We start from the raw sequence: 13081 nt of genomic DNA, 5'->3' as shown, positions 1-13081 counted from the left end.
CCGGATATTTCACAAGCGGTCAGTGTGGTTAGTAGGTTTATGGCAAACCCGGGGAAGACACATTGGGAAGCTGTGAAGTGGGTCTTGAGGTACTTGAAGGGTACTGTTGATACGGGTTTGTGCTTTGGTGGAGACACATGTCAGGTAAGCGGTTATGTTGACTCAGATTATGCTGGCGATCTAGATAGAAGACGATCTACTACTGGTTATGTATTTAAGGTACATGGTGCTCCAGTTAGTTGGCGATCGATGTTACAATCTACAGTTGCGTTATCTACTACGGAGGCCGAGTATATGGCTATGGCCGAGGGTGTGAAGGAAGCATTGTGGTTGTGGGGTCTTCTGGATGATCTAGGGATTAAGCAGGAGTGCGTAGATTTATGGTGTGATAGTCAAAGTGCGATCCACTTGGCGAAGAATCAGGTTCATCATGCTCGCACTAAGCATATCGATGTCAGGTATCACTTTGTACGAGATGTCATAGAGGAAGGTGATGTTTCTCTCATGAAGGTACACACAGATGAGAATCCCGCGGACATGTTGACTAAAGTGGTGACGTGTAGCAAGTTTCAGCATTGTCTGGAATTGCTACAAATCGGCTCGTGTTAAGTTGCCCGAAAGGGCGTAATGGCGACAAGGTTTTCTTTATGTGAAGGGTCGGTAGAACTACGGTAGGCTTGATCCTGTAAAAGGGTACGTAGGCAGCCATGGTCATATGGCGCAGTCGGATGAAGTTACAAGAAGAAGATATATCTTACAAGGAGTATCCTGGTATTCAACCAAAATTTGAAGTATATCAAATTGTGTACGAGGTGGAGAATTGTGAGTGGCGGTTTCAAATTAAAGAGGTAGTTTCTAATTAAAGAGGCAGTTTCTACAATTAGAAACCAAATTGAGGCGGTTTTGAATGTGGCTAGAGGCGGTTCAAATATTGGCGGTTTCCAAATTCTAAATTGGAATTGGTTTCCAAAAATTGGAGGACCTCACCGGCTTATATTATAACATAAATAGGGGTCTTGAGTCTTTGTAACATCAACACAAGCAACAACAACTCTTCTTTAGAGAGAGCTAAAGAGAGAGCAAGTGAGAGAGAAATTTTTTGTTCATAGTTTTGAGCGGTGTTAAATTTCTCGGTCGTCGAAGATTTAGTATAGAGGTTAATTTCTATACGGTACCATCTTGGGACGAACTTGCGGGTTGTGTGAGTCGTCTTCATCTATCCTTCAATAAAGATTTCTTGTTCGCCCGAGGACGTAGGCTTTAAAGCCGAACCTCGTTAAATTCTGCTCGCATATTTGATTTTGGCTTAGCTTTTCAATTAATCTTCATAATCGGATCAATTTCTAGGATAGGTTCGATAGCTTCCGCGACTTTTAGTTCTAACATAGCATATACCGTACCATAAAATGTTGATATAAAGGTATAGATAACTTTTGTGAATGTTATCTTGACATTTAGAACTTGTACTGGGGAATAATGTTATGAGATAAGGATTTATTTAATCGCTATTTGAGTTGATTTTTTTGGTATGTTTTTCTGTCTTATGGTTTGAATTTAACTTGTTTGAGTCTGAATATGAAGCCTAACTTGTTTTGATAAAAAATGCCTTAGTCATTTGAGGTAGGCTCGCTCAGACTTACTTCGTATCTGGCAAAACCTAAAATCAAATCAAGTCAGTCACTAAAACAAGTTCGGCACTGGAATCAGACGAATAACAAACATTCTAACATTTAACCCCCAGCCTTGGTCGTTTCAATTTGAGAACTTCGGTGTTCTAGTTTTCACTTTGTATCAAAGTGAATTGCCCTAATAAATTAGCCATGTGCATCATTCTTGGTTACCTATTTTTTTTGTTTATTCTTTTTTTTTGTTGGAATTCAAACTTCATTTAAAGGCCAAAAGGCTAATGAGAATTACATCATGAAGTTTAAAAGAACAAAGACACAACCAAAACAGCACAAACGAGACTAGTTATGCGACTTGGATTGCCTCAAGAGCTGCATGATCTAACTAGTGGTCTACTTTTAGGTAGACACTGCTAACCCACAAAGGAAGTTGAATAACTGATGCTTCTTTCACCTTCTTCTCTTCTCGCCGTCAACCGTCGGCGTGCAAATCTCCGGTTTGCGCCTCTGTATTCGGTACATCAGTAGAGAGAGTTGTAAGTTGGTGAAGAAACTCTCAATAATGATCGATGATCAAAGCCCTCAAACATGAATAAAACTAAAACAAAAAGGTCCTAAAGACCAACAAAAGAGGCCCTAAAGACCAACAAAAAAGGTCCTAAAGACCAACAAAGAAACATAACATTTATCGTACATATTACATAGAAATCTAATTACATCCCCGTCGCTATCGCCGGAAATCCACCAATGTCGCCGGCAAACCGCCCTTGTCGCGGGAAACCGTTATAGTCGCCGGGAAACCGCCATTGTCGCCGGACAACCATCGGCGGAAAATCGTCGTTATCACCGATAAACCGCCACCACTATAATCATTAATCACCACCAAATCCGTATGTAATCTTCAGAACCGGTATAAGTCTACTCACTGAATTCTATCCCTCACTGGAAACCATATACAATATCCTAGTTTTTGAAATATAGATGAAGGTCTCAAGAGGAAGAAAAATAGAGTAAGAGTAATATTGGTGAAGAAGAAGGATAAAACCACCGCCAACAGTAATAATCTTGAAAATTTTCACCACCCAAATACCCATATCTAAAAATTGGGTCTAATAATCAAGAACAACAACTGAACTTCAAAAAATAAAAGAAAAATGAAACCTTGATGTTGATGATTTCCTGAAGAGTGGGTTATTGTTGTTGTTCTTCTCGATCTTGTTCATCTGCATCTGGTGTGGGTGGGTGATAAATGGAACATCTCCTATTGAAAATAATATAGAAACTACCCATCAAATCACCATATAGAGAGGGATTCCAGTGACAAAGTTGGACGAGAGGAATCAGATAATCTTTACTTAGATACTAAAAAAGAGGAATCCAGCGAAGGGTCCTCCCTTTGCCGGAGAAACAAGGAAGTTCCTGGATGGATACTTTCTAGAGAGAGAGAGAGGGAAGAGAGAGAGGTCTTCAGTAGGGTACCAATTATGCACCATTTTTGTTTATTCTTAGCAAGCGCGCCTTGGGAGGGGCCTAAACCATATCAAATGTACTACATGATCTATAACTCATAGATTTTCACTACTACTGAGAATCAAATGTTGGATGTTCGAGTTACGAAGCGAGGGTCCTACTACTACAACACCGAATAGTAGGGGACAAATCAATTACCTAATTACGTCTTGTATTAGATTAAGTTTAGTTTCTCTCTAGACCCTATTGTGTATGTATATTATGTTGAAGTCAAAGGTTTTGATTTTAATACATTTACACTTCTCTAAGTAAAAAAAAATTACTTAGAAGCCCAAATTCTAATACAAGCCTTCCTCATCAAACTGAACTGACGACTTCTCAACAACCCCCAATCCATCTGAGTCCAAGTCTTCAAGGCTAAGTACTTCCCCGAAATCTACTAAACCTCTCCCTCCTAAGGTTAATTGTGAGAATAGTCCCACATGGGAGAATGGGTAACTAGCAACCAAGAATATAAAGTATAGGTCCTCTCCACTCATTGCCAATTGGTTTTGAGTTGGATGACCACAAACTTAACATTGTATCAGAGCTAGGCCCACACGTGATAGGCTTAAAAGCCACACGTGATAGGCTTAAAAGCCACACGTGATAGGCTTAAAAGCCACACGTGTTCCACGTCACCCGTAAAGAAAAAAAATACGTGTTAGGCTCAAAAAATGCCACACGTGAGGGGGCGTGTGAGAATAGTCCGACATGAGAGAATGGGTAACTAGCAACCAAGAATATAAAGTATAGGTCCTTTCCACTCATTGCCAATTGGTTTTGAGTTGGATAACCACAAACTTAACACTAATCATTCATGGCCGTGGAAAGCTATCAGTAAACAATTCAGCCAAATGGATAGGTTAGTCTTCTGGGACATCAATAAAAGTACTAAGATTAGTATCTGGCATGATTTCTGGATCCCGAACCAACCCCTCCCATTAACAATCAGCATAACTCTAGCCTTTGATGGGTCGCCCAGTTAATTAATAACAACAATTGGAATACTGAAATGCTTAACAATTGTTTTGATCATGATATATATTTGCAATGCTATCCTTAGTATTAATTTACAGAATGAAAAGGAAGACACGGCTAAATGGGCGCTCACAAAATCAGGTAAGTTTTCCTTAAAATCTATGTATAATTATTTGAGAAATGAGACTTATAATATTATGAATGATACAACGGACTGGTTCTTCATATGGAACATAAACACGATCCCAAGGATAAAACTATTTCTATGAAAATGTTGTACCAACAGTCTACCAGTAAGGGACAAAATTGGCAGGTATATTGGTAACTTTAACGCCTGTACTAACTGTGATGTTATCGAAACAATAGACAATGTGATGCTACACTGTAACTATGTCAGGGCAATATGGTTTCATTTTCAGGTCAGAACAGAACGATTGACGACGGTCAAACAATGGATTCAGCAATGGAAGCCACTGGATGAGGAAATCACAAATTTATATGTAAAAATTTAATGGTTCATACGGAAAGCGAGATGCGAGAACTGCTTTACTGAATCTGAACAAACCCCATTACAGATGATCCGCCAAATCAACAATACGTCCACCACACCACTTAAAGTTGAATCATTACTAACAAAGAAATGCAAGAAAGAACCAAGGAAACAACAATGGAGCCCTCCAACGACACCATTTCTTAAAATCAATGTAGATGCATCGTTCACGCAATTGGCAAAACCAGCTAGAATAGGGTTCATTATTCATGACGAAGAAGCAAGATTCATAATAGCTGCCGCAGATACCGTGAGAGGACAAACTTCAGAAGAATGTGAAAGCTTGGCCATCCACCACGGCATAGTATGGGCAAGTCGACTTCCAATCCAACATATTCAAATCGAAAGTGATAATTTAAATATCATCAATTACATCAATAACCAAAAGGAAAGTTTACACTGGTAATCCAAGCAGATAAGTCGCTAGAACTCAAGAATCAGTTCATAGAGATCATATTCACTCATGCCCCCAGAGAAATCAACACTAAAGCAGATGCACTAGCTAAATGTGGTAGAAATAATTGTCAGAAAAAGAGTGTGGAATGTCGAGCCTTCTTTTGTTTCCGCTTCCAAATAATTTGACGTTGTTAGACTTTGTCGGTTTGCTTTTAATATATATTTCTCATAAAAAAACAACAAACTTACAAAAATGCCACTATTTATTTTTTACTCGTGAAGTAGTCTACACATTCTTCACTGAAATCTACACCTTGAGATGTGTAGTGGAGGATTGAAAATTGTTGCGCCCTAATTATAAAATTTCACAAATTAAAAATGCAAAATTTGAGAAAAATGAACATGTTCTTTTTCTTTTTTGTTGAAAGCACAAGTTTTACGAAAAAATGGGTTAGAGGTCCAAAAAAAGACCCTAATAGTGTTAATTTCCAAAATGTACCAAAAGTACAAAAATAAATTATAAACTCACATCTAGTCCAAATGAAGATCTCAATGCACCAAATTCCATCTCTAGGCAAAAACCTTTTTCTCTTCTTCCAACTTTACCCCTATATATATACAAAGTCATTTATGTATTCAACATTTCTAATAGTTCATAACCTAATTTTTCAAATGCTCAGAACATAAAGTGACTAACTTAATTTTTCAGATGCTTAGAACCTAAAGTCTCCGAATAGAATAAATTACACACTTAAATACAATATACAAACATTGAATTAGAAATGGATTATACATTTCGAAATGTATTATACAAACTACCAGATGCATTATACAAAATACTGTAGATTTTCTTATGAACTTTTGTTTGTTTATTTAATTGTGGCCTTTCCAAATAAGAGCATCTACAGGTTGTATTTTTTTTTCTGTTGTTGTTGCAAATCTATGGATTGTAGATATGGGTTATGGGTTATGATTTATCGAATTGAAAATGACTTTTCTTATGTGACAAGGTTGGTATCCCTTTCTTCACCTGAGAATTGAAACATTTCTTCACGAGACAATGGAAAATTCTCTTTCAACAGAAAAAGAAGAATGGAAAATTCTAGAATAGATAATTTATCTCTTTTAATGTTATATAAAAGATTAGATTTTTATTTTAAACTATACTAGCCTAAACAAAAACACTAATTCCAAACACGATAGAAATTTCTAAAGTAATATAAATTTCCTAGCTAATTTTTATCTTGCAAGTCAGTTTCTAAGAAGAGTTAGGTTTATGGTCTCTCCCATATTGGTGAAACAAGCCCGATAGTATGGTTGGTCTGAATCTCCACCCAATCTTGACCCGGTACGTTTTATTTCTCTCTAATCTTTTTTCGGCCATGTACCCCGTCTGGGTTTCAGGTCAGATAAAAAGTCAATTTTGTTAGTAATAAATTACAAAAAAAAAACTAAAGGGGAACCAGATTTTAAACTATACTAGCATAAACAAAAACACTGTAATAACGTTCTAATTTATTAATGCAATGTTAGTTCAAAAAAAAAAGGGAACCATATTTAATAGGTCGGTGTGTTTTGGTAGGTACCACAAATGCTCTCTCATTATAGAACTTAGGGCTGAGAATGACAACATGAAAAAATGTGATAATATCCCATGTTCAAGAGATAGTGATTGTAGAGAGAGAGAGAGAGAGGTTGTAAGGAATCACTTTTTGAAATCTAGATCTTTGTAGTAGCCTCTGAAGCAATTGGAATATTTCTTATAAGAAGAGAATGCAAGTAGTTAGAGGTTTTGTTCTCTGAATGTGTGAGAGAGAAAAGGATGACGATACGTCGATACCCATTATAGAGATAAGGCAAGCAGAAGAACAAGAGGGGAGAATATAAAGAAAGCTATTAAACGACCCAAACAAAACTGAAGGGTCAAGGGCCAGGCTAAGGCTGAGGCTCTTTCTTCTTTCTTTTTCTAGGGATGAGGCAACCCCTTCATTGCTTCATCAAATCAGAATGGGATCAATATCCCATGATTTTATCCATCCTCAGTACTATTTTGTACCTAAATTAGTCATTGTCTCTTATCCTGTTACAGCATAACATAGTCTTGATTGTGAAATTGAACCAACTTACCTCTGCTTCTGTCATTATCCCATCAGATAACAAACGCGTAAACGGATCGCAGCATTACAAGTAAAGTTCCCTGAGGTACAATTGGGACCGATTCCCTCTAACATCTAAAGTGATAAGTGCTAGTAGCGATGTGGCAAATTTTATGTGGAACTACTTACGGCAACATGTTAAATTCGGAATATATGGTAGTCAATTGTAGTTGCACTATATCAAAGAAGAATCTATACTTGTTGTCCAATTCGATCTAAAACTAAATAAAGGTAAAAAGGTTATCCTGCAAAAGTAATAGTACTCATCGCAATCCTAACCAAAGGAGAGTTGAGCAAATACAACTAAGCATTTGGAGGGGCTAAAGGCCCCCGCTCAAAGTGATGTAGGCACCAGGATTGCACATGGGACATCTCACACTTTGTGCTATGGACACGGGCTTACAACAGTTTGGCCGGGTGCTTTTAGCCGCACCCCTTTTTTTTGGAATTTGACTTCGATGAACTATTGTCATTACAATGGCGTAGATACATCAAAGATGTGATAAGCACGGTAACTGCCAGATTAAACAAGAACAGGCCTAATCCGAAATTCAATAATCTAGAGATTCTACCTCCTCTAGGATCGAACCCGGGACCTCTAAGGACCCTTGGGTTATATGTCAACACTTGGGCAACAAAGTGTTGACTTAGCCGCACCCTTAAGCAATAGATATTGTCGTGTATGTATTATGTGTATCCAGGAATAGTTTAGATTGTGTGTTGTTTTTCTGGTATATCGAAATTAGAAAATTTGCTGATAGATAAAACATACATTATTTTTGAAGAATCATAGAAACACGAAAATAATTTATGTTAGAAATTCAGACTTTGAAACCTGATTTGTCAACAAAGGGTTATTTCTATTTTTTGTTGTTGTTGAAAAAAGTTATTCCTAGGTGAAATAAGTTTTCTGTTTGAAAAGAGGGAGAAAGAAAGAGAACAAGCGAGAGAACGAGAGAGAAACTAAAAGAGAGTGAGGGAGAGATGAAGATGAAAATGACGATATAGAGGTGGTATATTTTACAGAGAAAGAGAAGATAAACTGGAGAAGAAGAAGAAGAAGATTAAACAGAGGTTAATAGGAAGATGAAAGAGGGGTGGGGCTTTTGATCGGTCAAGGGACTTTTTTTTTGTTTAATTAATTTTGACTTAACGGCGTTAAGTTTACCGTTAGGACAAACTCGAGAAGGGAGAATACATTTTTCTGGAAGGACCCTTCTAACCAAACGAGAGATTTTAAGGGGCGCTTTTAAAAGAGGGGGGCTTTTAAAAAAAATGGGGGCCCCTATAAAATCTCCCTTATCTTAAGGTGAAGGGAGTGGCTGTCCTATTATTTATAATGATGTTAGTAATAGTTTGCAGGCAAATGGATCTCCATTAACATTTTCATGTTTAGTTCATGGTAGTTATGTTCAATACATTCTCAAATATTTCCTACTACTGTCTTTTTTTTTAAAAAAAATCAAAGTTCTCCATGGTCTAACACAAAAGCAAAACAAAATACAACAAAGAAACACAAAACTTAGTCAAAATTCCATTAAGAAAGACAATTAATGTCTCATCTCAAACAAACTTGATATCAAAACCTTAAGAATTTACAAAAGAGGGCCAAGCTATAGAGAGCTTAATTAAAAGCAAACATTTGAAGACATAATTGTATACTATTAGGTACAATCTACTCTTCTTTCTCTGATGATCCACCTTGCTCCTGTTCTTCCTGCTAAAAAACAAACAAGTCTGTTTTTCAAAATGAAATCTCAGATCATTTAGTTCTAGTTTTTTTTTCGATGAGAACATTTAATTCTAGTTATGTACTATTAGATAAATTATCAAAATGAAAACCATTTGGTGATTAAAATCCGAAGTCTAGAACTTCCGCCCCTAGTTTCATACACCAAAAACTAATGGTTGGCCCGAAAATGGGGGCTAATCACAAGGCGAAAGCCGATTTGGTCTGCTCCCATTACTCCGGGCATGTGGAGAGAAACACCCAGACCAATGGGAACCAACCACATCATCTTTTGGCATGTGGTCAGCCCTCAAAACCAATTGGCAATGAGTGGAGAGGACCTATACCTTATATTCTTGGTTGCTAGATACCCATTGTCCAATGTAGTGGGCCTAGCTCTGATACCATGTTAAGTTTGTGGCCATCCAACTCAAAACCAGTTGACAATGATTGGAGAGGACCTAGACCTTATATTCTTGGTTGCTAGATACCCACTGTCCAATGTGGGACTATTCTCACATTTTATCAGATTTAGAAACAAACACAACTAACGTAATCCATTTTCTCTTTTCTAACAATCTAAAACTGATTCAAGATCAGGCAAAATCAACCATCCAAAAAGAGTCAGATATCACAAGTCAAACAAAAATTGACATTCTAAAATCTAACTCAAGTCAATTCAATCCTAAGTTAGATTTTATATCTGACTTTGAAAATTCCCAAACCTCATTACCTCTGCATCCTCAATTTCTATAACTTCATCCTCTGCATTGTCAGCATTATAATTCTCCATGGCCTTCTTGTACTCTTCCTTGAGTTCAGCAGCTCTATCTTGATACTCTTTTTTCTCCTAATTTACCAACAACCAAACAATCTCAATTTCTATACAAAAATTACCAGAGAAAGAAAATATTACTAGCATCACAAAATGAATATTAGATCAAAGATTGTGAACTCACTTCATCAGACAAAGATTTCCATTTCTCACCACCTTCTTTTGCAACCTTTTTACGTCAATAGCAAATAGTATCGACATAATAGTATAAGATTAAGATGCCTCAATTGATTAAAATTGAAGAAAAAACATTGGAAAGTGAGATTAATGTTTACCACACTTCCACGATTGTTATCCGGATTTGCTTCCTTGTACGATTTTCTAAAACCTTCCCTGCAAAATCAAGACCGACCCAATGTTAATCATTGAATCTTACTACTAATGAATTGATCAAGAGAGAATGAGAGAGATGGGTTTTACATGAAGACAAAGAAAGCAGTAGGGGGGCGCTTAGGCATATTTGGATCATTCCCTTTTTTGTTATCCTTTTTAGTTCTCTTTTGTTTTGGTTCAGATGATACAGACTTCTTCCTGTAATTTCAGCAAAACCCTAATTTTAGATTCACAATTCGAAAAAGGAAATTGAGAAGAAGAAATTTTACATGAATAGAGTTAAGGGGTTTTACTTTTCTTTGACTAATTCAACAACCTGAGCCTCTGTAGATAAAGAACAAGAAAATATCAATGAATCCCATTTATACAGAAAACCCAAAACAATCGAAATTGACAAACCCTAGATCTAAATAAAAATAAAAATTGTTTGATGAAATACCCAAGTTCATCTTGATTTTGGATTCAAGACTACAATCATGCATATCTATTAGCACAACTGGGACATCTTTCTTACATTCCTCACTGCAAAATCACCAAAAATTGATCCAATAAATAACAGATTAATCTTCAAACTCCTAGTGTTCTTCTATCAAACCCTAAAACTTGAAACTACCAATTAAAAATCAAAGACATCAAATTGAGACTTTTAGCATTTACCCATTCAAGAGGAGAAGAAGAACAGTAAGAATCATAGAGATAGAAATTTAAAAGAAGATAAACAAAGATCATTGATTATACCATCGGGTGAAAGCGCTTCCATTCCTAGCGCGTTTAAGGGTATTTGTCTCGGTATCTACCCTCTTTCTCGTCCTTGGAGGGTTTGGTTTGGAAGCTGCTCCTGCCATTCGTTAGTCTTCTAAAACGAGAGTCTTTCGTTTTTTGGAGAGAGAGAGAGATTTGATGAAGATGAAGATGCTTTGTGTGAAAGAAAGAGTGAGAGTTTGGCAGGTTAAAGAGGGCGTGGTTTTCAAATTTCGCGCCCTAGGTCACGCCAAATCTGAAATGTTTTCTTTCCCTCTTTTATTTCTCCTTTCACGCGGATTATCTTAAATTCATATTTCGAATTTTTATTTTTCCCTCCAACCAATTAATTTGAAGGGAATTTTTTTTTTTTTTAAAACCCCAAAACCATATTTCATTCATAAGTGATACAATCACAAATTTACAGGGGTAAAATGTTATTCCTCTCGGCCATATACTTGAGAGTTACGTAAGTAAGTTCGCAGAACTTCGAATGTAAAGTGCCTCATGTATGGAGAGAAATTGACTAGACACTGACGAAAATAAGAAAGATGAAAGGATCCTAAAGATCACGGATGAAAGGACCCTAAAGGTCAACAAAATAACAGGAAAAAACTCAAAGAACCACTGTCGCTGTCGCCGGAAAACCGTCGATGTCTCCGGAAAACCGTCGATGTCTCCGGAAAACCGTCACCGGAAAACCGCCTCCGTCACCGGAGAAACACCGCCATCACCAGAAAACCGCCACCACCATAGAAGAATTACCTTCCTGCCATGTGATTATTCTTTGAACCCATATCCTCAATAATGACGTCTTCCCAAGACCATCGGTGTTCTTCACCGTACAGAGAAAGAACCAAGACTTTTCATCAAGTAAAATTGACTGAAACACAGTATCTGAAACAAGATCGGATACCTCTAAGACGAAATAGTAGATTACCGAACAAATATCTAAATCAAAACCCTAGTAGCGATTAAGATCTAAGATGATTATAGGCTAAATGTTGATAGATCTTCTTTCTCTCTCTAGGAGTACAATCTCAATTCTCAATTAGAGAGATTTACCACGATCTTCTAAAGTTCATCTTCATCATCGTTCATCACTGATGCAAAAATAGATTCGCTTTTACTGGATCTAAAATTTTGATGGAGAGTTATCGACTTGGTACTTGTTTCTGCCGAATAATGTAGTTTAAAATGAATATTAATTGAGAAGATGTATGAACACTGAAGACTAGGGATAGATTTTGTAGTCGGTTTGAGGATTGTAGGCACCAAATTTTAAAAATTCAAATCCCAAAAAACCGCCAATAACTGCTCCGGGAGAAGAATTAGGAGGTTGCGCCACCAACCCCTAAAATCGCTCCGCTGCAGAGGTTCCTCCTACTCCGGTGATGGCGGTTATTCAAAAGTTCTTTTGGCCCACGCTCACAAACTTGTGTAGGGAAGTTTTATTCTTATTAAAAGGGGCCCCTCCTTGTGAATTTCGTAAGAGTCCACAGAATTCACAAGAGAACATTCGGTACGAACTCACCGAATTCAGAAAAAAACATTCGGATCTACCGAAATTCACTGCAGTAGTCTATCTTTGTGAATTCGATTTGACTCCTGTACAAACAAAGAATTGTTGGGTTATGGTGGTGTCTACTAATGTCGCATAAGCAGAATCTCAGACATCTAATGTCTTGACATTATTATTGGTCCCATGATCATCATGCATAAACTAGCAATTAAACTAATGGAGATAGTATATTACCTTAATCGCTATTTCTCTCGAACTAGTAGAATAGAATAAAGAAGACCAAGAGCTCCAATCGTCGCTCCTCTACTTGGGACACCGAACGGTGTATTTAATCTACTCCTTGAAATCTTGCTACCACTCCAATGGTGGTTTGATAATAAGAAGACCTTCTTCTTGCTTGACTAGAAGATAGCTTGGGAATTAGCTCACTTTCTCCTCTCTACTTGATGTGGTAGAGCAAGAAAGCTTAAGGGGAAATTCGACACCTTATTCTCTGCCCTAAAGTGTTTACATAGAACCCTAATAAGAATCCACCTCCTTTTATGTTTCCTAAAACACCCTTTAGAATAAGATTTAGGGAAATTATCGAAAATAACAACTAGTTGATATTTTCTCAATTCCCTAAGGAGATGGCGTCCAAATCCAGCCAATATTGGCAGATTTAATGTTCATAACATAAGGAAACGGCCCTCCAAAAATCAGCC

The 13081-nt window shown here is 37.1% G+C and overlaps 1 protein-coding gene and 1 long non-coding RNA gene across 4 annotated transcripts; both read right to left on the bottom strand.

Annotated features, from left to right (window-relative positions):
- Positions 1 to 1899: 1899 nt before the first annotated feature.
- Positions 1900 to 6913, bottom strand: LOC147548268 (uncharacterized). Of its 2 annotated transcripts, XR_015238563.1 has the most exons (3): positions 5591 to 6913; positions 2787 to 2886; positions 1900 to 2132 (listed from the first exon to the last, which is right to left on the bottom strand). It is a non-coding gene; the product is annotated as an uncharacterized LOC147548268 (long non-coding RNA). The 2 variants fall into 2 exon arrangements; XR_015238562.1 differs by lacking the exons at positions 1900 to 2132; positions 2787 to 2886 and adding an exon at positions 4140 to 4984.
- Positions 6914 to 8727: 1814 nt separating this feature from the next.
- Positions 8728 to 11113, bottom strand: LOC147548267 (high mobility group B protein 7-like). 2 transcript variants are annotated; one of them, XM_086671934.1, is made up of 8 exons: positions 10853 to 11113; positions 10554 to 10636; positions 10408 to 10438; positions 10202 to 10312; positions 10057 to 10114; positions 9906 to 9950; positions 9680 to 9796; positions 8728 to 8934 (listed from the first exon to the last, which is right to left on the bottom strand). In XM_086671934.1, the coding sequence occupies exons 1-8, from the start codon at positions 10957 to 10959 to the stop codon at positions 8893 to 8895; spliced, it is 594 nt and encodes a 197-aa protein (XP_086528060.1). In that variant the 5' UTR covers positions 10960 to 11113; the 3' UTR covers positions 8728 to 8892. The 2 variants fall into 2 exon arrangements, with proteins under 2 accessions (XP_086528060.1, XP_086528059.1); XM_086671933.1 differs by having other exon boundaries at positions 8728 to 8937; positions 10853 to 11107.
- Between the last annotated feature and the right edge of the window lie 1968 nt (positions 11114 to 13081).

The sequence above is a fragment of the Eschscholzia californica genome, unplaced genomic scaffold, assembly GCF_041429995.1.
Source record: "Eschscholzia californica isolate CP2 unplaced genomic scaffold, dmEscCali1.0.p SCAF_3, whole genome shotgun sequence".
Classification (NCBI taxonomy): Eukaryota; Viridiplantae; Streptophyta; class Magnoliopsida; order Ranunculales; family Papaveraceae; genus Eschscholzia; species Eschscholzia californica.
This window is presented reverse-complemented; position numbering and strand designations above follow the sequence as displayed.

Coding starts and splice junctions, on each gene's coding strand:
- LOC147548267 (XM_086671933.1), bottom strand. CDS start 10,959: ATGGCAGGAGCAGCTTCCAAACCAAACCCTCCAAGGACGAGAAAGAGG. Junction 10,313..10,407: donor GTTGAATTAGTCAAAGAAAA/GTAAAACCCCTT, acceptor CTGAAATTACAG/GAAGAAGTCTGTATCATCTG. Junction 9,797..9,905: donor GGAAATCTTTGTCTGATGAA/GTGAGTTCACAA, acceptor TTGGTAAATTAG/GAGAAAAAAGAGTATCAAGA.